This window comes from Rhinopithecus roxellana, chromosome 9 (assembly GCF_007565055.1).
Source record: "Rhinopithecus roxellana isolate Shanxi Qingling chromosome 9, ASM756505v1, whole genome shotgun sequence".
In the NCBI taxonomy this organism is placed as follows: Eukaryota; Metazoa; Chordata; class Mammalia; order Primates; family Cercopithecidae; genus Rhinopithecus; species Rhinopithecus roxellana.
In genome coordinates, this window is record NC_044557.1 from 129,738,360 (window position 1) to 129,762,603 (window position 24,244).

Genomic DNA, 24,244 nt, shown 5'->3' on the forward strand with positions numbered 1-24,244 from the left:
TGTAACTTGTCTGTGGGGAACATACGGAACCTCAGACAATTGACATGCAAAATAATTTGACTGAACCTGCTCTGAAAAAAGGGATTGCACTTCGCACAAGTATTTTTATATGTTTTCATGAAGATGGTTGTCCTAAAAGTTTCTAGATGATTATCTGAAGAGCTTTCAGCATCCTTTGTTACATCCTGAGATAATAGTACTTAAGATCAATAGAAATACTATATAACCCCTTTATCTGTTGACAAGAAACTTTCAGGAAGGGCAATAATGATTGGCAAATCTAGTAAGAAAAAGGATTAGAAATAAAGAGGATATAAAAATAGATACCAAGTAAGTGTTTAAATAGCAACACTGCACAGGTGAATACCTGAAAACTTTTAAAATAGTTTTCTTTTAAAATGTGTCTAAAATGAATTTGAGATTAAGTAGTAAAATGAGTAGGATGCTCAATGGTACATACTTAATAAACACATAAATTCAAGTATGTTTGAGTATGTATATATATGAACATATAAAGAAATGTTTATAGTGGTGAGCTTTGTGTAATAGGATAAGAAATGATTTGTTTTTCTTTATAGGGTTCTATATTTTACAACATGAGTTTCTGTTCTAATGAAGAGGAAAGCTATAACTGATCAAACGTTTTTCTAACCCAGGTCTATGAATCATAATCACTCTTTTCCAGGGTCTCTTACCCCACAGAGAATGGATGGGGATGGGGAGGGGGAGAGAGAGAGGGAGAGAGAGATTGAACCTGTGCTATGGTGCTGATAATTTACACAGCTAAATAGAAAGCCCACAGAGAACAGGTAGGAGGCATTATAGCATATGAGCTTCAGAATCACACCTGGTATGGATCACTCCTTACCAGCTATTTATTTAAACCTCTCTGTTCCATCACTAAGCCTCAAGTTGGTTTTTTTTTCTTTTTTTAACTAGTACAATAGTAATAATAGTACCTCTGTCTGTCTGAGGTGTGTAGCATAGTGCCTAACACAATATCCAATAAATCATAACTATTGAGATTTATCAATTAGGAGTTTATTACAAATAAACTCCTTAGCAGGGCTTACTAGGGCCTGCATCAGTTGGCTCCTGCAGCCACTCGTCACCAGCCAAGTCTTTCTCTCATACCCATCTAGTATGCCAACAATGTATTTCTTCATTATTTTCTGTCCCCCAATGCACATAACCATCAGAGTGTTTTTTTGAATGTTAATCCTTCATACCTAGCTCAACTATCACCTCCTTTCAGATATTTTCCCAGTTCATTAGGCAAAGGTAATTGCCCACCTCCTACAAGACATAAATGAATGCTGATGATTGTTGTGCATTTTTGCTACTCAAAATAGGGGAGGGAGCGACACATGCATCTCTGTATCTTCTACACCTGGCACAGTGTGCTCTGTATGAATGAATGCACAAAGCTAGGTCTTACAGTGTGAAGTTGCCAAGTAGAGCATCCTTCTAGAAATCTACAAAGAAATATTTAGTACTCATTTCTGGGCTATTCTGTTATCACTCAATAACAAATACATATACAGATACACCAAAATAATCTTGAGTCCAGAAAGGTCTACATATTGGAATGTGGTATGTGATTTCAACAGATAATCTGAGGCAAATACATTGTTAATAAGTAATAGTTTGTATCCCAGTATGTAGCAGCTATGTGATCTATATATCAAAATAGTCAGTGGCTTTCACTGTTACCTACACATTAAAAAAAAAATTTAAAAAAAAACCTCATTTCTGTTTGCTTCTCTGCCAAATTCTCCTATTAGTCTGAAATTTTTCCAAATTTCTCAGAACTATAATTGTAAGTTATACTCCAGACTCCACATTATTTTCTTTTGCTTAAGAATCCTATTTTATAAGGTAAACAGAATTTTGTCCTCTGGAGGTGATGATTATCTTTCCCTTAAAAAGGTTTTGCTGATGCGTTAGTACTTACTATAGTGCTTTGGAGACATAAAAGTTCCTCACATTTTCACCCTTCATGGATGACATAACTTCTGATTTCTTCTCCTTTTCCTTGTCCTTGGTTTATTCACGTGCATCACAAACATTCCCACTATTTAAACTAGAGTTTTTAGATTGAGGTTTAAACAACAACTACAAAAACCTAAAACAAAACAAAAAAAAAAACAACTTTAGATGTTCATTTAAAATGTTTTCCGTATGGTAAAGCCATTTTAAGGTCAATATGAAGAATAACTGATGGAAATAAATGGAAAAGTTGCTTCGTATGTGAGCCATAATTAAGTTAGAAAAAATGTAAACTACTACTAACTAAGGAAAACTGCTTGAAGCTTGTACTCATAAAGTACAAGCTTTTTAAACTTTCAGCCTGAAAAACCCACTGGATACATGAAAAGCTGCCATATTTGGCAACATTCTTTTATTTAAAGCTTGGAATTGGCATTCAAGTCACAGTGTAGATCCAGTTAGGAAATATCCATCCCCTTCAAAGAAACAGACTCTAGATTACAATTTAAAACTCAGTCTAGTATTCTTAGGGGAGGATTAAGTTTGAATTTTTGTTTTAAACAGATGTGATGTTAAGATGTTAGCTGGCATTTTCCATGATACTGAAAATGGGGGTGAGCATGGCCGTGGATTTCCAAAAACACTGGCAGGGCTGGTGCTGGGTGCTCTGTCCTCACGTGTATGTGTGCCTCTGCTGCAGCACGCGATGCCCTTCTGGAGGATCTCCAGCCACTCAGACCTCATGGCCCTGCACCACGCCTTGGAACTGGAGTACCTGTAACAGCGCTCGGCACTTTGACACCACACAGCTGCTCTGTGACCAGGGACAGATCCAGCAGGCCCCAGTCTCACATCAGCGCCGGCCTCCAGAACTTAGCAATTTCCACCTGCTGATGCGCAGCTGCTGTCAGTCTTGACCTCTGCCCTTGTGGTGAATGGAGGACCACGTCTATTTCTTCAGAACAGCTGTTGACTCTAGTACTGTGAATCCAATGAAAATAAGCCATGAGAATGTTCTAGCACAGCGTAATGTGTCTGCCACATTAACTACACGGTTCAAACCTGTGAAGAAAGGACCTGCAAACGCTTCAGTTGTTAGCATTTTCAATGTGATATAAACAGCTTCTCCAATACAGCAAACCTAATTGCACAACAGAGACTGAAATGTGTTTCCTGAATACCAGTGGAAGAATTTTCTTGTAAAGAAGGTTTACTTTTTGGTGTCTCATACCCAGGGTAATCTGTACATCTCTACTTATTTATGAACAGACTTTTTTAAAAAAAAAAAAAAAACAGCTTTATTGAGGTATAATTCACATACCCTACAATTCACCCACCAGACATTTTTAACATCAAATAATTGAAGAGACAGTAGCATTAGAAATAAGTGATTAAAGGCCTCTGCCTCGCAACATGGCAAGTACAGTACTTTGAATTTTAGCACATCGCATAGTAGTTTTATGTCTAATTTAAACGTATAATATGTACATCACTGAGACAATCATGTACAGAAAGAATTTTTGGTGTAAATTTGTAATAATGGATGATTCTTTTACATATTGTTTAGGGAAATGATATTGAAAGGTAGCAATGCCTTGCTAGTGAAGCATGAGGCAGCATGTGCACAAACTCAGGTGCCATGCCTTATCTAAGTATTGGGTATAAATATGTAGATAATGGATTTTTTTTAGATAATGTTGTCAAGACCAAAAGCATGGATGTCAAGTGTCAGTAAGGATTTTGTTTTCTAAAATTTTTTCCTGCATCCGTTCTTCTGAGGGCCTTGATGAAATAACACAGCAGTTTCTTAAACAATTTGAAAAAAAATGAGTTCTCCTACCACCTCACTTTTTCATTTCCACACTAATGTATTATATGTAACTACTTGGAAAAAGTAATTATTCAAATGCTTCTTCCCACAAAGAATATAGATGATAGTAGATATATTTTATTAATAAAATCGTTCATGAATTGGAGACTAACAAAGTTTTCATGTGCTCAGAATTATTATCGTGTCTGCATTTTCTTTCGATAAAGGAAGACACACGATGCTAATCCGGAAATCAGCAAGCTTTGCATTATTCCCTATGTGCATATTTTCTTTCTTCTTCCCACCCTGAGGAAAGTTCATTGCCATTGTCATCACCGTGGAAAAAATGTTCCTCTCCACCTGCATTATGTACTACATGACAGGCATCAATCTTAGGAATTAAAATTATCACCTTTGTCACACCATAAGAGTTTCTCCAAAAGTGGTCCGTTTAGCTGGGCAATATTTTCTCTAATCAAACACAATCTATTGTCATGAAATTACCCTTAGGATGAGTCTTCTCTAATCATATATTAGGGGAAAAAAACACCAGCTTTGACCCAAAGTAGCCGAAGAGCTACTTCATTCTTTACTGAAGTTGTGTGTTGCTGCTAGAATTAGTCATTTGTGAATTATCCAAATTGTTTAAATTCACAATTGAATTAGTTTTTTCTTCCTTTTTGCTTGAAGCAAACAGTTGACAATTTTTTAACCTTTTCATTTTATGTTTTTGTACTCTGCAGACTGAAAAGACAAAGTTTAGTTTATCTTGGCCTTACTGTATAAAGGTGTGCTGTGTCCACCGTTGTGTACAGAATTTTTCTTCATTAATTTTGTGTTTAAGTTAATAAAATTGATTTGTGATGTACTGTAAGCTCCCTGACTGTCGGGATCATCCTTTTCTCTTGGTTATATGAAATAGCAGGATCTTGGTTGCATTAGGACACCCAAAGTCTAACAAAAGGAAGTTGTATGAAGTAACTGCAGTGATAGCTTTATCAGCCCTTTAGGGAACCAAACTTGCAGGGTAACAGCTGTTTCTTTGATCACTGTAAGTACTGATGAATGGAAAAGTTTTTCACTTCAAAAATTACATGAACTAGACCCTTACTCCTCAAATTTACCTGCTGCAGAACATAATTCAGCATTAAGTATCTTGGATTGCAGAGCAGATTTAGCCACTGACATACCCAAGGGACAACACGATACAGCAGTTTCATCAATAAAGAATGCCCACAACAGATATCTCTATGATTTGGCCAGATTGATCACCGGCACCTATAAAACAGCACAACTGGCTTCCTCCTGAGAGTTTAATCTTAGAAGCACACATTCATACATGAAAACACATGAAAATCAAACATGCACTGCCTCAACCATTTGTCAGGCCCCGGATGTGTATTTTTCATACACACACACCAGGTCAAGTGGTCTGAATCATGAGATGCTTGAGCATACCCTGACACTCCAAGAATGAAAAGACTTTGGGGAAAAATCTTAGACAGTAGTGGGCAGCAAAGGGGTTTTTAGGGCTTAAATTAAGAAAGTATAAAAAATAGGCCAAATGGAGGGCATACCCAGAAGATGAGTTTTCTAAAGCACCACCTCTAACATTACAACTCCTGGTCAAAATTTTTAATGGCTCCTCTTTGATCATGGATTTAGGGCTCAGATTTCTCCCCTTGGCATTCTAGAGCCCCCAGATACAGTCTCTACTTTCTTCCCAGCATTCTCTCTCATTACTGAAATTAGCAGATCATCAGTACACTAGGCTAGCATACTAAGCTCTTTAATGCATCAAACAGCTCTCAAGCATCTCTGCCTCATCTTTGTTCAAAGCATTCTCATTGCCCAAAATGACTTCCTTCACCCCATCCTCAATCCACCCAAATCATGTCCAGCGCCAGTTCTTCCTCCTCTACAGACCTTTTTTTCCCTACCCTGGTGAAGCAGCTTCATTCATCATCTCACACCAAGAAAATTAAGGACACAGTCACACAGGAGCGGGTTTAGGGGTGGAGATTTAATAGACAAAAGAGAAAGAAAAAGAGGAGAACAGCTTTTTCCCTTGCCCACAGATTGGTTGGACCAGCTGTGACATTCACACAGCACGTGGGGAAGGCTGGCCACCCTTCCCTAATATTATTATGCAAATGGGCTTTCCACTTGGCCAGTCCATCTTATTTGCTCCTTACTGTACACGTGGCTGGCAAAGAGAAGGGAATATGGAGCCACCCTTTTGAACATGCCTAGTCCCAGGTAGCCATTTCCTATTGACACAACTGCTGGCCCTGACCTGTGCAAGCTTCCAGCTTGCCTGTCTACATCTGCAGTTCAATTTTACAGGCTGCTCTTAGTTAGAAAAGATAATTATTCTGGGGCTGCTTTTCATTAAAAGGAAAACCTTACCAAGTACTCCTCTACCCTCACCATCTGCCTAAATGATTTATTCCTAACTCCTATAGCAATGGCATGCAGTGTTAGCTCCTACTCTTCTCTCTCTCTGTCTATGCCTTTACTGGAAGTCCGTATTTCATTCAATAAAGACTCACTGCCTCCCACCCCTCAACAGTGTGGCACTGTCCCAGGTGCTGAGGGTAGGATGTCCATGCCCCAAGGACTGAGTTTACATTGGAGTTGGTGAAAACAAACCATAATGAATTACTAAATGAATGAATAAGCTACATTCTTATCAAAAGGGTTCTTTTTGGAAAATAAAACAGAAGATGGGTCAGTTACAGGTGTAAGTTTCCTCTAATAGAAGGGACAGAGCCGAGATGTCTGAGCCAAGACCTGACTGCTAAGAAGTTGGAAGCATGTAAAGATGAGGGGCAGGATATGCAGGCAAAGGTCCACAGAGAACACTCTGTATATCCTCCAAATGGGAACCACATCCATGGGTCCAAGAGGAGAGGAGCAAGAGACCACTTTGTAAAGGGAAAGAGACCAGGAAGACCTTGAGGTCATGGTCTGGACTTTGAATGCTATCCTAAGTAAATGGGAGGTCACTGAGATTTTTACCCAGTGGGGGGACCTAGTCTAGTTTAGTCTTTGAAATGATCACCCGGCTGCTGAGTGAAGAAGAGGGTGGAGAAGCAGCTGGAGAGGAACAACAGAAGAAATGGGGAAATCAGTTATTTGGCTATTAGGACAGCCCCAGCAAACGGTGGTCGGATTCAGACGAGGATGGTGGAAATGTAAACCCAAGTTTTCTTTCAGTGATGGCTAAATATTTACATAGGTCAAATGGAGGAAATAGTGAGACAGAAGAGGAATCTGGACACACCCAAGGGAAGGGGTCTCAGCACCACTGTGGACAATTCATCCCAGTGGTTAGGAGTTTCCCCATCTGTAAAAATGGAATCATGATTGTATCTACTTCAGAGGACTATTATAAAGACAAAATAAGTTAATACAGTTGACCCCTGAACAACCAGGGCTGGAATTGCATGGGTCCATTTATACATGGATCTTCTTCCACTGCTGCCGCCCCTGAGACAGTGAGACTAACCTCTCCTCCTCCTCCTCAGCCTAATCAACATGAAGACAATGAGGATGAAGACCTTTATGATGATCCACTTCCACTTAATGGATAGTAAATATATTTTCTCTTCCTTATAATTTTCTTAATAACATTTTCTTTTCTCTACGAATATAGTATATAATATCAAAAAGTGTGTTAATTGACTGTTTATGTTATCATTAAAACTCCCAGTTTCCAGTAGGCTATTAGTAGTTGAGTTTTTGAGAAATCAAAAGGTACACATGGATTTTCTTTTCTTTTTTTTTTTTTTTTTTTGAGACGGAGTCTCGCTCTGTCACCCAGGCTGGAGTGCAGTGGCTGGATCTCAGCTCACTGCAAGCTCCGCCTCCCGGGTTTACGCCATTCTCCTGCCTCAGCCTCCCAAGTAGCTGGGACTACAAGCGCCTGCCACCTCGCCCGGCTAGTTTTTTGTATTTTTTAGTAGAGACAGGGTTTCACCGTGTTAGCCAGGATGGTCTCGATCTCCTGGCCTCGTGATCCGCCTGTCTCGGCCTCCCAAAGTGCTGGGATGGATTTTCAATAGCAGAACGGTTGGTGCCTCTAACCCCTGCCTTGTTCAAGAGTCAATTGTATATGTGAAGTGCTTGGGACACTGCCTGGAAGATTCTCTAATGTTGTATATTACTGTACTATCTAACTTTTCACAAAAATATTTCCCCAACTGAGGAACCAGCTTCTTGGATGCACAGACCCTACAAAAGTCCACTGCATTGTTTTGGCCTGGTCCGGAAGACAAGCTAAAAAATCTGATGCCTGACCTTGAGCACTGGGACAGTGACATTACAATTCTTGGAAGGGCTCAATGAGCAAGACTAATGGAGGCGAGGGAGCGATCTACTCTGGGCAGCCTGGGCAGGCAAGAAAGGCTTCCCTGAAGAACCAATGTCTCAGTTGAGACCTGAAGGCTGGGGCGGAGTTGACCCAAGGGGAGTGGGGAGAAGAGCAGAGCATGAGAGCAGCTCAGGGTGAGAAGGTGGGCAGCAAGCTAGGGAAGGAGAAAGGAAGGACAGGAGAGCCAGGACTATGAGTCTGGGACGCAGAGATGACAGGTTGGGCGGCCAGGAGAGAGAGGAGGCAAGGGCTTTAACTGTCCATCTCAGAGTAAAGCTACAGGCTTTGTGCCTTTATGGTACATGAGCATGACTGCTTACCCTTCATGAGAGAAAGAAAAGGGAGAGGATAGGAATAGAAAGGGCCTAAGGCTCCTGCATTAGCACACACAGGCTTCGCTACTGCTGATGTTTCTATGCTAAACTAGATTTCAAATATTAGGTCTAAGGAGTATCTAGTTGAGCCCACTTTACAGGTTACAAAACTTGGGTTAAATGCTTTGCCCAATGGGGCACAGACAAGCTAAGCTATGATCCCAACCCACCCTCTTGGATGCAATACTGAATCATGAAAAGATTAGGAGCCCTCACGCCTGTAACAGTTGGCTTCGCCTCCCTGATCTATCACCAAAAAATAGGGTAAGCTTAGGTGTCCTCTTTGGGTTTTTCAGGAATATTTAGTGCTTTGTCCACAGTTAGCACAATTTTCCAATGATGTCCAAAGGACATCTTTTGTCTTTTTTTAACCTTAGTGCCTCAATCCTTTGTCATCCTTCCAGAGTTTGGGTTAAAACATACCTTCCAGTGAATACTGACAAGTATCAATGAAAATATATTTCATAACTTTTAAATTTGCTTTTCAGAACATTTACATATATCGTGGATGATTCCCAATTCAAATGAATATAAAGGAAGCCATTTGCTTAACAGAATACAGAGATGATGGACACTGTGTGTTCATTTAAGACTTGTAAGAAATTTCCTTTCAGGCACTGGCCCTTTACCCATACTATACGCAGCTACAAAAGTGTCAACTGGAATAGGGTTCTCTATCATGTTCAAGATAGTTTTCTTACAATCCGAAAGGCTCGAGTCAGTGAGCTACTCTTTTCTTTCAGTGTCTCTCTTCACATCTCCATTTCTCTCCATTCTATGTGATTATACAAACTGACAGGATGACTTGCGGCAGAATAAATGAAAGGGTTTGTAATTTAAGAAACCTCTGGCCTTACTGACTGAAAACAGGTTGTTTGTAAAAAGGAAATCCTGACCTCAGCTAACTGGCAAACTCTGTCAGAAGCAATAGAAGGACGCGAAGGAGAAAGAACAGAGCTGAGGATTTTTATTGGCAACAGAAGAAAAATGGATGCTCTGCCAGGGGAAAGCCTTTTGAGAAGTCACCAGTGGGGGGCCAAGACATGCCCCAGGTCTCTGAGTGTATGACTGGACAGTCGCAGAGCAGTTTTGTTCTGGTTTTGTGGGCTAGTTGGACAGGGGAGTTTACTGCTTGTGACAATAGCTAGGCTGACAACCCTGAAAGTGGATTCCCTCCAGTTAACTGAAATCGAGATTCCCCTGCTGCAGGTGCCCCATGGCCTGTCCATCTTCTATCCTGGCTTGACATAAAGCCTAAGGCCCATAGGTGACAGGGGGTGTTCCAAGTGTGCAGGAGATGAGCCCCCAACATTTCCCATGTGCCAGCCCACCCTCACTTCCTCCCCACCTCTGTGTGCTGCCTGTTTGGCAGGGCTCTGCAGTGACCTCTGGTCAACTCCATAAAAGGAGGCCCCTGAAAGCGTTAATCTCCTTATGCCAGTAGGATTCCCAGTTGGCTACCCATTGAAATCAGCTGGGATGCTTTGAAAAATCCCCATGCTTGAGCTCAGGCCCAGAGATCCTCATTTGCTTTGTCTGGTGTGGGGCTTAAGCAGCAGCATTGCTTTGTGCCAGCCGGCTATGTGAGAAAGACCTCCATTACTAGTCACCCCCAAGCAGGGCTGTCCCGTTGGTCAAGTGCACTTTCCAGCTCTTGGTCTTTCCTTTCTAATCCATTCTTATCCCAAGTTAGCCAAGTCCATGCCCATGAAATCTTTACGATCCAACTCAACACCATTCAATAACCATCAGCAGGAGCTCCTACTATGAATGAAGAGTTCTGACCAGTGTCAGAGGTGTTCTCAAGGGGCTGGCCTTCCAGTGGGAAACAGAGATTTGTGATAAAAGGCATCCTATGATGAGGACCTCGCTAAATTCCAAGGATACCCACAACCTAGGGGGGGCAAATTTTGCAAAGAATTTTAATTTATGATGGAAACTCAGAAGATGCAGGAATGAGTGTTGTCTGGGAAAAGAGAAGTCTCATTGAAAAGATGATGCTTTCACTGGACTAAGTGAAATAAAAGAAACATTAAGATGCCAACTAGGCTCTTAAACCCAGTCCTCCCTAAACTTCCCTGCAACTGGCTAACTTGCTCAAGCCACAAATCTAGTAATCAGAAGACATTCTCAATGTCTCCCCCTCTCTCTCAAGCCCCATTTTCAGTATTTCACTAAGACTTGCCAGTTTCCCACACAGCACATCTCTGATCATTCTGCTCCTTACCATCACCTAGTCCCTGTCACAGGTATCCTTCACAGACCTCTTGGAAGAGCTTCCAGCTGATCTGCCAGCCCTCACCCTCCCCTCCCTGAGCCATTTCCTACACCACAGTCTCAGGAGTCACTTTAAAATGTAAATCCTATCCTAGTACTGACTATTACTACAGTATTGCTTTAGAAAAAGATCTCAAGCTCCTTGAATGTTTTGTCTGATTTGACCACCACCGACCTCTCTACTGTGGTCTGCCCCCAGCTCCTTGCTACACTAGCCTCCCTGTCGGTTCCGGAAAGTCCTAAATGCATCTCCACCTCAAAGCCTTTACATATGCTCTTTGCCCAGAGGACTCTTCCCATGCTGGTTTTTTCCCCACATTTCAGGTCTCAGTTTAAACGCCACATCCTCCACAAGCCTTGCTGACCAGTCCATCTCAAAGACACAGCTCCTCCCCAACAAAACCCTACTCTTTTCTTCCCTCAGAGTCCCTTGATTTGTTCTCTTTATTGCACTTCCCACAATTGATCATTTTTAGTCTGTTCCATCACTCTTTTGCCACCTGCCTCTCTCAGGAGGCTGGAAACTCCGGGAAGATGAGGGACACCACTACCACTACACCTCGCATCAAGGCCAATGCTTGGCATGTTAACACATTTTCTACTTATGTTTATAATAAAATTAAGATGTTTGTTGACTAGATAGATGAATAAATAATGGGTGAATGAACAAAGGCACTGGGGACTAAAAATACAACATTGGAGAAATTTCAAGTTCAGTGAAGCAAAGCTTGCATGTGAGGTGAATAGATGAGGAAGGAAGGAGAAAAAAACCTGAAAAATTAAGTGGGTCCAGATCAGCAAGGATCCACACTCAGAGCCCCAAGAATTGGGACTTTATCTGTCATGATGAAGAAAACGTCAAAGAATTTTAACCTGGGGGATGATCAAATCAGATATATATTCATTTTACCCATGATGGAGAAATGGACAAACACAGGAGGCTGGCAGACGTGGGAGATTCTGCCACAGTCCAAGCAAGGTGTGATGAGAGTCTGTCCAATGGCAGGGATGGAAACATAGAACTGACATAGCAGGTGTCCCAAAGGCAGAGCCAGGCATTAGCAGGTGGCATGAGCTTCAAGATCCTCCTGTCTTGTTCTTCCCTTTCCCATCCAACACTGGAAAGGGTCTAACTGGATCCAGCCATGCACAACATTCTATATAATCAAGTCAGAGAGTTACAGCTGAAGGGAGAGTGTTGCTTCATTCTAAATCTTCTCACTATCCCAGGACTGGAAGGCTTTGCTGTCTGGAAGTCGTTTTATATATTATTGAAAGTGTGTGTGTGCACGCACACTGCAGTGAACTGTTTAGAGGAACAAGAATAGCAACCTGGTTTTCCTGATGGCTCAAGAAAGTGCAGCAATCAGGCAGAAGCCCTTTACTTACCATTGAGAAAATGTCACTTTCCCATTACAAAATGGGGGGGGGGGGGGTTGACTGAAGGAGATTATAAAGAGATAAACCCCATATAAAGGTCTCTATCATCTATCTCTAGTCACTACTAAAAACAGCCTAGAGGTGGTCTCAGGCTCAGGCCCCAAGTTCATCGTGATATATAGCCAAATTTGGAACTACTAAATCCCAGATACCAGTTACCTAGGCAGGACTTTTAGACCCAGGTTTCTGAAAACACTCACACCTTGTGCTTCCCTATAACAGGGGTGCTATATCCTTCTAGAGAACCAAGCATCCAGAGGCTGCTTGAAAGTCCTTGATACAAGACCCCTTTGATACTGTCCCTAGCACTTCCTTGTTTACAGTCTCAGAGCCCACCTCAAACAGCAAAGCGTTGAAGAGGAAAAGAAGAGAAAGAAAAAGAAAAACCAAGACCAAGAGCATACTAGAGGGAAGGGGAAGAGATTGTTGTGTTAACTTGGACGTTAAAAGGGATTAGACATTGAAAAGGATCAATCCCCTATGCTTGCTTTAGCCCTCATGTGTGGAAGGCCAGTACAAATGACCACTCAGTTGCAGGGATCAAAGTCTACAAGTCCAGACAGCCCAAGGGAAGAAGGAAGGGGGCAGGAAGTCTGAGCCGGAGGAGGCCCTGCCACTCCTCAGTCCTCCAGAAAGGGCCACCTTCACCACTCATCTCCTCATGGCCCTGTCTGTAGGAACCTCTCGCTGAGAAATCACCACAGGTTCCCCCGCCTAGCTTACTTAGTGGTTCAAAAATACCAAAGGCTTTCCAGAATTACCATTCTTCTGAAAGTAGTTAAAATGCAAAAAGGAGGGTGAGCAAGAGAATGGAGGAAGCCCACACCCTTATTGGAACAGTCTTGTTTTGAAGAACTTCTGCCCTCTGGGGTTGAAAGCATTTCTTGGCCCAGTGGAACCAAGAGGTGCCACGATAGCTCCATAAATGCTTCCAGCCCCTGACCTTGATATTTATTTGCAAAGCCTGACAGGAAATCGGTGCAACATGTTCCATGAAAAACAAAAGAAAATGCAGGAATCAGAAAAAACAACAGACTGATCTAAACAGCCTTACATCAATAGACTTTGAAGAAAATTACAGGCTAGAAAAATAGTTCTCTTTGACATAGAATTGTCCACAGGTTTTGAAGATCCACTGTGTGCCCAGCCCAGTGCTAGGTGCTGACAGAGTCTGTGCCCTGAGAAGTTTGTCTTCCCTGAGTAGGAGCTGGGTGCTGCTGAGATCAAGGCAATGGGTGATTTTGACTTTACCAGTAAGGAGCAGAATGAGCTGAAGGCTTCAGGAGCAGAACCGGGGGGGTTATTTGAGAAGAGTCCTAGGACCATATAATATTTCATCTGTACTGTGAAGATGAGGGGGGACTTGCACAGATGAAAAGGAGAAAGGAGATCATCACCAGGGAAAGAATGGATAATGTCTAAAACAGTTTCAGAGATAGAGCTTTAAATTGGCTATAAAAATTAAACATGATATTGAATGACCTGATCGTCATTTATAATCATTTATGCAGTGTTTTCTGCATCTATTATGAGGTCTCATAGTATAGCAGGAGAGATGTGCCATGTTTATAAATGTCCAGGATTAAATTCATTAGGGGCGGCAAACTCAAATGCCAACAAGAATGAGGTAAGTAATATAAAGGAATCAATGATAGAGGCCTATTACATAGAAATCCCAGGGTCCTCTTCTTTCTTTTTTAATTCCTCATTTGATAGTGATAGATCAGAAAGTATTTCTACAGTATAAGAAAACATGTAAGAAAAAGTACAAGCCATCAGCAATAGACATTCATCCTCAGAACTAGGAAGACAGTAGAGAGTGGGGGACTGTGTCACACAGAAAAGAGCATGGCTCATGTAAAGAGGACAGCTGTTCTCAGCTCCAACCTGTTGTTTCCATTTAGGAATGCTGGGTCAGGGTGTCAGGCTCTCCAGTTTTCAAGAGAAGCCGCTATCCTGATATTGGGGGCAGTTGATTATAGGAGTCTTAAACTCTATAAATTATGGATCAAAATAAAAAAATTTATAGGCCAGTTAAAACATAATGGTAGCCACATGAAGTTCACAGTTTAAAACATTCAGATAATGGGAAATATTTCCATCCAGAATGTCTAGGAAGACTTGATGGAGGAATTGATGTTTAAGCTGGACCTTTGATAAGGATATGGGCAGAACTGAAGACCCGAGGTTAGAGGATCAGGGGCAAAATGGCTCAAGATCATTGTTCACACTTTTATTTATTTATTTATTTATTTGAGACAGAGTCTCACTCTGTCGCCCAAGCTGGAGTACAGTGGTGCAGTCTTGGCTCACTGCAACCTCCTCCTCCTGAGTAGTGGGGATTACAGGCATGTGCCACCACACCCAGCTAATTTTTGTATTTTTAGTAGAGATAGGTTTTCACCATGCTGACCAGGTCTGTCTCAAACTTCTGACCTCAGGTGATCTGCCTGCCTCCGCCTCTCAAAGTGCTGGGATGACAGGCATGAGCCACCGCACCCAACTCATACTATTAAAAGTCATCTAATTTAGTGGTCCCAAATTTGTCTATACATCACGACGAGCCTGGGGATTTTCTCCCACATTTGTAAAATATTTTAAATATTTATTTTTTAATTCTTATGTACCTTCCACAACATGGATAAACCTTGATACATTATGGTAAGTTAAACAAGTTAGACACAAAAGGACAAAAGTATGATTCCGTTTATATGAAGTGCCTAGAATAGGGAAATTCATAGCAACAGAAAGTAAAATAGAGGTAACCAGGGGGCTGGGGTAGGGAGAAATGGAAAGTAATTGTTTCATGGGTAGACAGCTTCTGTTTGGGATTATGAAAAAGTTCTAGAGGTGGATAGTGGTGATGGTTGTGCAACATTCTGGAGGTACTTAATGCCACTGAACTGTACACTTAAAAACTATTGAAATGGTAAAAAAAAAAAAAAAAATTAAGTGATGCCTGCATATTATAAACAGAAATGGAATATAGAAATAAGTAAAAATTTAAAAGGATTTTTGTTTTCAACCTGCCTCCAAATGAATATACCATAAACCATCATTTTTTTTTTTTTTTTAATCAGAAAACACTAAGAATTCATCCTACTGGGTTCTTGCATTCCAATTTTGGGTACTTCATAAGCAACAACTCCAAGTATTTCTATTAAAATTATTCTGGGTTTCATATGGTTTGACTCTTACTCACTAATGTCCTACTGCTCATTTATATGGATTTGGATACAGGATTTAGAGAATTTGGATATAAGAGTGATGATAGGAAGGAAGCTTCATATTTCTTAGAAGAGACAGTCAATGTGACTGTCTTGTATGTGTGTGCAGGAATATGTTTTCAACATATTGACTTATACAATACTTAATTTTCTGCTTCTTGATTTTTTAAACTAATTACTATAGATGTCTTTCCACTTCAGTACTTATAAATTAGCTCTTCACTTTAAACAGCTACCTGGTATTATACTATCATACTATATGTGACATGTTTTATTCAGTACATCTTCCATTGATAGAAATTGAGGCAGTTTGCTGTATTTTACTATCATAAATTATGCTAGAATGAACATTTTTACATATGCGCTTATAAATGTGCACAGATAATTCATGTAAGTTAATTTCCTAGAAATATAATCGCAAGGTTAACAGGTATGACAATTTAAATGCCAATAAAATTTGCCAAGTGGTTCCGCAAAAAGATTATACCAATTTTTACTTCCACCAAAAGGCTTTTTAGACTCCCAGAGCCCTATTTCCAGAGACTTTGATGCAGTAAGTCTGACTTAGGGTTTGGAAATAAATACTATGTCAAAACTCTACAGATAATTCTAATACTTGCCTGCTTTTGGACCTACTGATCTAAATACAAGCTCAAGGTTAAATTATTATCTAATTGCAACTGAAATCTGAAAACTACAGAACATTATTGATAGAAATTATGGAACTCTTAAGTAAATGGAAGGAGACACCATGTTCATGAAATAAAAAGACCTAATAATGCAAAGATTCCAGTCTCTTCAAGTTGGTAATCCCTAAAGAAGAATGAAGGGAGGGAAAGGGAGAAAGGGTGGGGCAGAGGAAGAATAAAGGAAAGGAGAGGGAGAGGAAAAGAGGAAGAGAAAGAGGGAGAAAGAGAAAGAGAACAAGCTAATTCCTTAAAATAAAACTGGAGAAATTATATAAGCATATGTTAAAACTGATCACAAAGCTATAGTAATTAAGGACAGTGTGATATTGGCCCTAAATAGGCAAAAACAAACAAACACAAAACACAGCTATGGAAAAGCAGAGTAGAAACTACACATGTCCTGTCATTGATTGATGACTAGGATGACAGCATAGTAGAGAAAGGACGGCCTTTTCAATAAATGATCCCAGAACAACTGAATTTCCATGTGGGAATTTTGAGCCCCACCTCTTACCATACACACAAACAAAACCCTGATAGACTTTAGGTCCCAATGTAAAATAATAGAGATATTAGAAAGTTACATATGAAAGTATCTTTGTGACCTGCAGATAGTTAGAGGTTTCTTAAGAGGACTCAAAATATTAACCATTTTTTAAATGATAAAGTGGACTATATTAAAATTAAGATGCTTTACTCATCAAAATACACCATTAAGAGGGTGGAGGGGCAGTGCCAGGGTGGGAAAAGATGTTTGCAATAAATATATCTGACAAAGTACTCATAAACAGAATATATAAAGAATAGCTACAAAACAATATGAAAAGAAACCTCAACATTAAAAGTGGGCCAAAGATTTGAGCAGACCCTTCATATAAAAGGATATCCAGATGGCCTATAAACATAGGTAAAGTTGTTCAATTTCATTGGTCAAAGAAATGCAAATTAACACAATAAGGTGATACCTTCCTGCACCATCAGAATGGCCAAAATGAAAGAGATATAACACCAATGCACACTAGTGGGAGCATAAATTGGTACAGCCTCTTGGTAAAATTGTGTGGCAATATCTACTAAATTCAATCACTGCTGCACTCCTCTGAATTACTGAGGAAGATTCTATTTATGCCATTTATTTGCAATTATTATCTATTGCCTTGAAAAACAATGGTTGGTTTTTCACATATGCATTCTCAATTCCCTGCCCAACATTCAAACTTTCTTGGAGTAATAATAGTATCTCTGAGCACCAAGTAAAAACGTAAAAGTATCTTTTGAAGATGCAGCTGACTTACCCTGTAGGTCAGAGTTTATTTGTATGTTACCAAAAACCCACAAATGCCCCAAGAAATCTCTCTGATTCATTATTTCTTTTTAAATATCTTCTACATATTAAAGTGTGGATATCTTATATTTTAAACAATTTGCTATAATCCAATTTCTGGGAATTTATCCAGAGAAATATTTTCATTTATTTATTTATTTGTTTGTTTTTTTATTTAGAGTCAGAGTTTCACTCTTGTCACCCAGCTGGAATACAATGGCGCTATCTCAGCTCACTGTAACCTCTGTCTCCTGGGTTCAAGTGATTCTCCTGCCTCAGCCTCCCAAGTAGCTGGGATTACAGGGGCCCACCACCACACCTGGCTTATTTTTGTATTTTAAGTAGAGACAGGGTTTCACCATGTTGACCAGGCTGGTCTCAAACTGCTGACCTCAGGTGATCCACCCACCTCGGCCTCCCAAAGTGCTGGGATTACAGGTGTGAGCCATCGCGCCCGGCCTCATTTATTTATTCACCAAAAACTATGCTAGGCACAGAGGGTACCTAGTTAGTGGTACTAGATGAGTGGGCTAGACGAGCAGTGAATCACCCAGGCAGGTGTGCAGTGGCAGTCTGGCATGAACCCCTCTCTCCACCATCAATAATATTCACCTTTCTACATGCATTCAATGAATATCCATGTACCTAGACTCTGAATATCTATGCTAGGCCCTGAGCTAGACAGGAGGAAAACATGGGGAATTTCCTGGCAAATACTCCATGCCCTGAAGGAGATCTCAAGCTCCCTGGGACACAAGACATGTGCATACTCAAATGTGCACACACAAGCACAGGTGAGTAGGAAAGAACAGAACTATCTATGTCTACCTCCTGAAGGCCATGGTCTTCACATTGTTAAAGTGATCGCTAGCCACTCCTAAAAGCCAGTGTACCAAATGATAGCAGATGGCATTGACTCTTGTCCCTTTCCAGTTTAATTTAACTGCATTTTAATATTTTCCAATAGTAAAAATATCTGCTTAGGGTAGAAAATTTGAAAAGTACACAAAAATGTAAGGAAGTAAGAAATAAACCCATGTACAAACTTTTTCGTTTAAGGAGGGATCCCTATTAATATTTCAATAAACTTTTTAAACTCTGTATTTTTTTCTTACATAGTTGAGATGAAACTGCATATACAACTTTTTACTTTGTTTTTCCCAACAGTTTATGATTGGTATTTACTAATATCATTAAACATTTCCTAAACGTCATTATTTAGGGCAGTATGATAGTCCATTAGATGAACACCTACTCTGTGCCTGATGCTGTGTTAAGTACCATAGCAGCAGTGAGGGCTAATGCTAGGGAGTGCTAACCACTTTTCTAAAAGCTGGAGAAAGGGAGTATTTCATTCAATCCTTACAACTTTATGAGATGAGTAATATTACTAATTCTGTCACTCAGAAAAAGATAAAAGTCCTCAGTTATAAAACTGTAAGGCAGTTGCCCAAAGTCACAAAGGCAGTAAAGGCAAGAACTAGGATATGAACCTAGAAAATCTGACTTAAAACTGACCTACCTGACTACTATTATTATGCTGCTTCCCCTGAATGCACAGTAATGGCTGACACCTCTTGACAATAAGCCATATGCCAGTCATGCAGCTGAGCCCTTTACCTACATTAACTTATCTAATTCTCAATGTCATTCAATTACTCTCAGCTTTTTACAAATGAGAAAGCTGAGTCCTAGAGAGGATAGATAATGTGCTTAAGATCACACAGGTAGGAAGTGGCAGTCCCAAGTGTGAACCCCAGGTCTCTGACTCCTGCTCCCAACTTAACTATTCTTCTCTACTAAGACATAAAATAGTCTCATAGCCAAGTCCAATGTCATGAATATTTTCTTGTTTTCTTCTAAGACATTTACAGTTTGAGCTTTTACATTTAAACCTTTGATCCATTTCAAATCCATTTTTGTATTTGGTATAAGGTAATGGTCCAACTTCATTCTTTGGCATGTGGATATTCAGTTTCCCTAGCACCACTTGTTGAAAAGACCATTCTTTCACCCATTGAATGGTCTTAGTATCTATGCCAAAACTTAGCATATACATGAGGGTTCAATTTCTGGGCTCTCCATTCTATCTCATTGGCCTACATGTTTCTCTTAATGACAGTACCACACTGTTGTGATTACCATAGCTTTGTAATAAGTTTTGAAGTCAGGAAGTATAAGACCTCTAACCTGGTTAGTCTTTTTCAAGATTGTTTTGGCTATTTGGGGTCACTTGAGATTCCACATGAGTTTTAGGATGAGTTTTTCTATTTCTGCAAAAAACTAAAAACTAAATATTGGAATTTTGAAAGAATCCACAATAAAGACATGCAAATTGATAATCATAATAAAATGTTTTGAGTGTTGGGAGCCATTAATCTCCCCCCCACCGCCACTAAACTGTAAGCACTTTAAGGGTAACAATTTCATGTTTCTATCTCCCGCACAATCTAGTATTGAATCATGTACTGGGTGGTACTCAAGTAATGTCTCTGAATGAACCTGGATTACACAGCATCACATGCTTCTTTCCTTGTCTTATAAGAAGCGAGATGTTTTAAGAGCTGAACAAAATGAACTAAAAATAAACAGATTTCTTTTTTATGAACACACTTCAGATTTCTCAGTAAAGTAAAACAAAGTTGAATCCTGGCTGGCACAAACATGCCAAAATTTCCACAATTATGTAAGAGCTACAGCAGATGCAAAATAAAATGTGGTTTTTCTTCCCCCTACAGTTTAAAACAAGTAGAATCTCTCCCCTTTCCCACCCCCTTTATCCAGTTATAGCTTCATAAAATCTAAGGATGATATATACAAAGCCTGGCCATTAGGAATAAGTGGTTTATTATTTCAGAGGCTATATTACCAGCTACATGTTTATTGTAAATGCTCAGAATTGGACATGGTTTATTCTATTTATAGCATTAATACTATTTTTTAAGTTCAAATAAACTAAATAGATCGAAGAATTGAAGTTCGCCGTTGTTATATAATATAAAAGGTATGAAATATAAATCTCTTCCTTCCTTCTGCGGAGCCTAATGAAACTGCCAGTTGTTTATTTTAGCACAAGAAACTCTTGGCCTGCAGAGCACAGGAAAGACTGAAGAAAAGCTTGCTTTGATGCTTCTAGAATTAACCCAAGAGGCCTTATAAACCAAGATAGCAAAACTGCCCTTCTCCTGCCAGCCCAGGCTCTGTCTCCACTCTGCATCCTTCTCTTGGCAAGTAAAACTCCTAGGGCTCATGAAGGAAAAGCCCACCAGTGATGTAAGGGGAGATAATTCACTTTTACATAGGCCAGGAGTGCTCAAACTTTATGGGACACTGACCTCTTTGAAATCTAATGAAATATAGAAACTCTGATCCCTCACCCACAGCCAAATATAAACATATTAGCAAAATATGACATGTGATCTCAAGAGGTTCCCAAAGCAGAACCCTTAGTCCATTTAGTGTCATCCTTGTGCTAGATGTAGTGTTAAGTGAATAAATACAATGTGTTATACCTTCATCTGGCAAGTGAGGACATTTGGATCCAAAGGTTAAAGGGAGATATTATAGGGTGACAAGTTTACCAGTTTTAATGGATTTGCCAGGAAGAGAGCCTCACAGGTGGAAAACCTAGGGACAGTGAAGAGACTTGCCAAGCCACTGTGTAGTAAAGAATTTGGCCTTGCCTCTCAGCTTCTGGGCAGTAACCTATGTCATACCCAATAGGAATTCCCTTGGTTAGGAAGGAAGCTGGCCACTGCAAGAAACATCAACCATGTGCCTTAGAGTAGAGGCTCTGGGTTATGCAGTTGCCCTGGAGGCTGAGATCAAGCAAGCATGTGGGCAATCAATCAATCATAACTACATAATGAAGCTCCAATAAAAATTTCAGACACTCACGTTCAGGGCAGTGTCCCTGGATGGCAATACTCCATGCATCCTGTCACACCTCAATACTCAGAGGAAAACCTGGCCCTAAAGACAATGGAAATTTTGCATTTGAAATGTTCTCAGACTCTGCTGTGTGTTTCTTTTTTTTCTTTTTTTTTTTTTTTTTTTTTTTTTTTTTTTTTTTTTTGAGTAGGACATTATTTTAATTTGTTTGGGCTGCCATAACATATTTCCATAGACTAGAGAGTTTAAATAAAAGAAATAGACCTTTTCACAAGTCTAGAGGCTAGATGTGTCCAAGATCAAGGTGCTGTCAAGGTTAGTGTCTTCTTCCTTTGGCTGCTTTTGATCTGCTTCCTCTCTCTGTAGTAAAGCGTAACTATGATTACAATAGCTTTCAGTGAGTTCTGTGTGTTCTCTTAATGAATTATCAAACCTGAGGGTGTTCTAGGGAAACATCATGAAGTTGCACTTGGTGTCAGAGGTGATGATAGTCTTGGAACTGTTCAATCCAACTTTGTTGTTAGAGCCAAACTCCTTGATGTTGGGTGTCAGAAGTCCTCAGTTTGGTTAACTCTGGGTAGCTGCTTTCAAGCAGAACCCAACCTTGGCAATCAGCTCCCCAAGGATTGATTGGTAAGCTGTAAGAGAATTTCTAGACACACTGCCCTGGGGAAAAGCTAGCTATAGGAAACCACCTGGACTCCTGATGTGGAGCAGCGGGGTGGAACCTCCAAACCATCAAAATCCAGATAAGTCAATGCCTTACTTAGCCATTCCCATGCAGAAGCTACTTGGTTAGCCTCTCTCACTCACATTTACCCCAGCAAGAGTGGAAAGAAACTTAGCAAAAATGGAAGCACAGGTGCAGCTGAAGCCCAATCTTGCTCCCTAGAACAGGCTTACACTAGCCTCACAGTTTCTAGGGCCAAGGAAATGCCTTTCTAAATGGGCACCAACTGACACATACTGTCCCTTCAGTATTGGGGGAACATTTGGTTCTGAGTTTGAATTGACTGATGAGATCATAAAAAGAGAACAGAGCATCCAAACTACTAAGAAGGGTTGGCCTTTTTTATAGGCACATCCATTTTTATTACTGATTGAGAAAGAAAACCAGGTGACAAATGTCTAGTCAACAAGATAAATCAAGTAAGCTATAAGATGCCTTAGAAGGGTGGAGAGGCAGGTAATTGTCTATTTTCAACAGCCTTTTCTTTCATCTCTCCTTTCCTTTCTCCCAAACTAGCATGAGAATCAAAGCTAGAAATTAAGTAGAAATCAATACCATTCTACTCCTTCCTAAAGTGCTCTTGAGAATCCACATTCATTAATAAATGCATACTGAGCACCTCATGTGCTTGAAATACTCTGCTGGGTCCTATGAGATTGGGGGAGCTTTGGTTCAAGACTTTAAGATAGGACTCCGCTTCGAAGGACTCACAGCTTGGTAAGGTAAATAGGACACATACACCTGGGAATATAAGAAAAGCAGGATACAGTGGAGACCATGTGGAATATACCAAACAAATGAATAACAGCTTATGGGAATTCAAAGGAGAGAGATTTCACTTCCCTCTGAGGTGACCAGAGGAAGTACCAGGTTTTAAATAGAGGACCTAGTGTTTTAGGTCACCTAAGAAAAACCAAATCATGATCACTACAAAGAAATAGCATTGACTAGATGAGAAGAGACTTTGGATATGAGGACTCTGGAGAGATGAAAAGAAAAGAATGAAGGAAGTAACTTTATTTTCACCACAGTTGCCCTAAGACAATTGAGACTAAAACTCTGAAAGGGCTAGATCTTATCATCCTGAGGTTTTTACAGTCAGAAAGCAGGCACAGCATGATTCGAATGACTGAGGGGCTTGTCCAAGATCACACAGGGAGGAAGTGGCTGACTGGTGATTCCAGTTCAGACCTGTTTAATAGAAAAACAGACAGCAAGTCCAAAGTGCAGTGCCTTCGCACTGGAACAATCTCAGGGATGGCCCAGGATCCAGGAGGGATGAGGAGAGGGATCCAAGAGGGGTAAGAAGAGGGAACAAAGAGGGGAAAACAACATCAGGGAGAAGCCTCAGAGGCAGCAGCAAAGCCTCAAATCAGGCCAGGTGGACACTGGCAATCAGGATTTTAAACAAACTGCCTGTTCGTGGCAGGAAGTGAGGGTAGGACTGGGGGCTGTGACCCAGCTCTGCAAGCAGATATCACAGCCTAGATAAAGACTCTGGCAATGGGCTTAAGTAGCCAAGAAACAACACACCCACCCAAAGCAGCAGTTCCATCACCTGACAGACAGGGATGGAGAGACTACTGGCCCATGGGAGCTGACAACAAGTTCTGCAACTTCAGTGGAGCTGAGACTTCTATAAAGCCAATTTGCCATGAGTGGATCTAACTCAGAGAGCCAAATATGGCAAAAGAAGGGAGAAATGGCACCGGTCATGGGAACTCCCTTAAAACTTGAAAGTTTCTTCTTCAGGGTAAACAGAGGGACATACTCGAGGAGCCAGACAATAATCATGTGAGGGAATTCAATGCTATTAAAAAATATAGAACAGTGAAAAACATGGCTGGGAACCTAGGATCAGAAGGATGCTTATTTAAACACTGGGGAGTTCTTCTAGACTAATGCTATCCAATTAAACTTTCTGAAATGGTGTAAATGTTCTGTATCTGTTGTTGCTGTCCAATATGGTAGCCAGTAGCGCATGTGGCTATTGAACACTCGAAATGTGGCTAGTAGTGGTTACCTTATTGAACAGTGCCCTCCAGGACAAGCAGCATATATAAACAGATTATTTGGAGAGGCCATAATCAATCTAAATGAAGTTCACCCCAAATTGGT

The 24,244-nt window shown here is 40.4% G+C and overlaps 1 protein-coding gene across 1 annotated transcript in view; it reads left to right on the plus strand.

Moving 5' to 3' along the window:
• Positions 1-4,673, plus strand: part of EYA1 (EYA transcriptional coactivator and phosphatase 1) — a 159,072-nt gene extending 154,399 nt beyond the window's left edge. The window contains exon 17 of the mRNA XM_010360872.2: positions 2,690-4,673. Within this exon, the coding sequence (XP_010359174.1) occupies positions 2,690-2,770 (81 nt within the window). The 3' untranslated portion in view covers positions 2,771-4,673. The remainder of the gene's footprint in view (positions 1-2,689) is intronic.
• Positions 4,674-24,244: the final 19,571 nt, after the last annotated feature.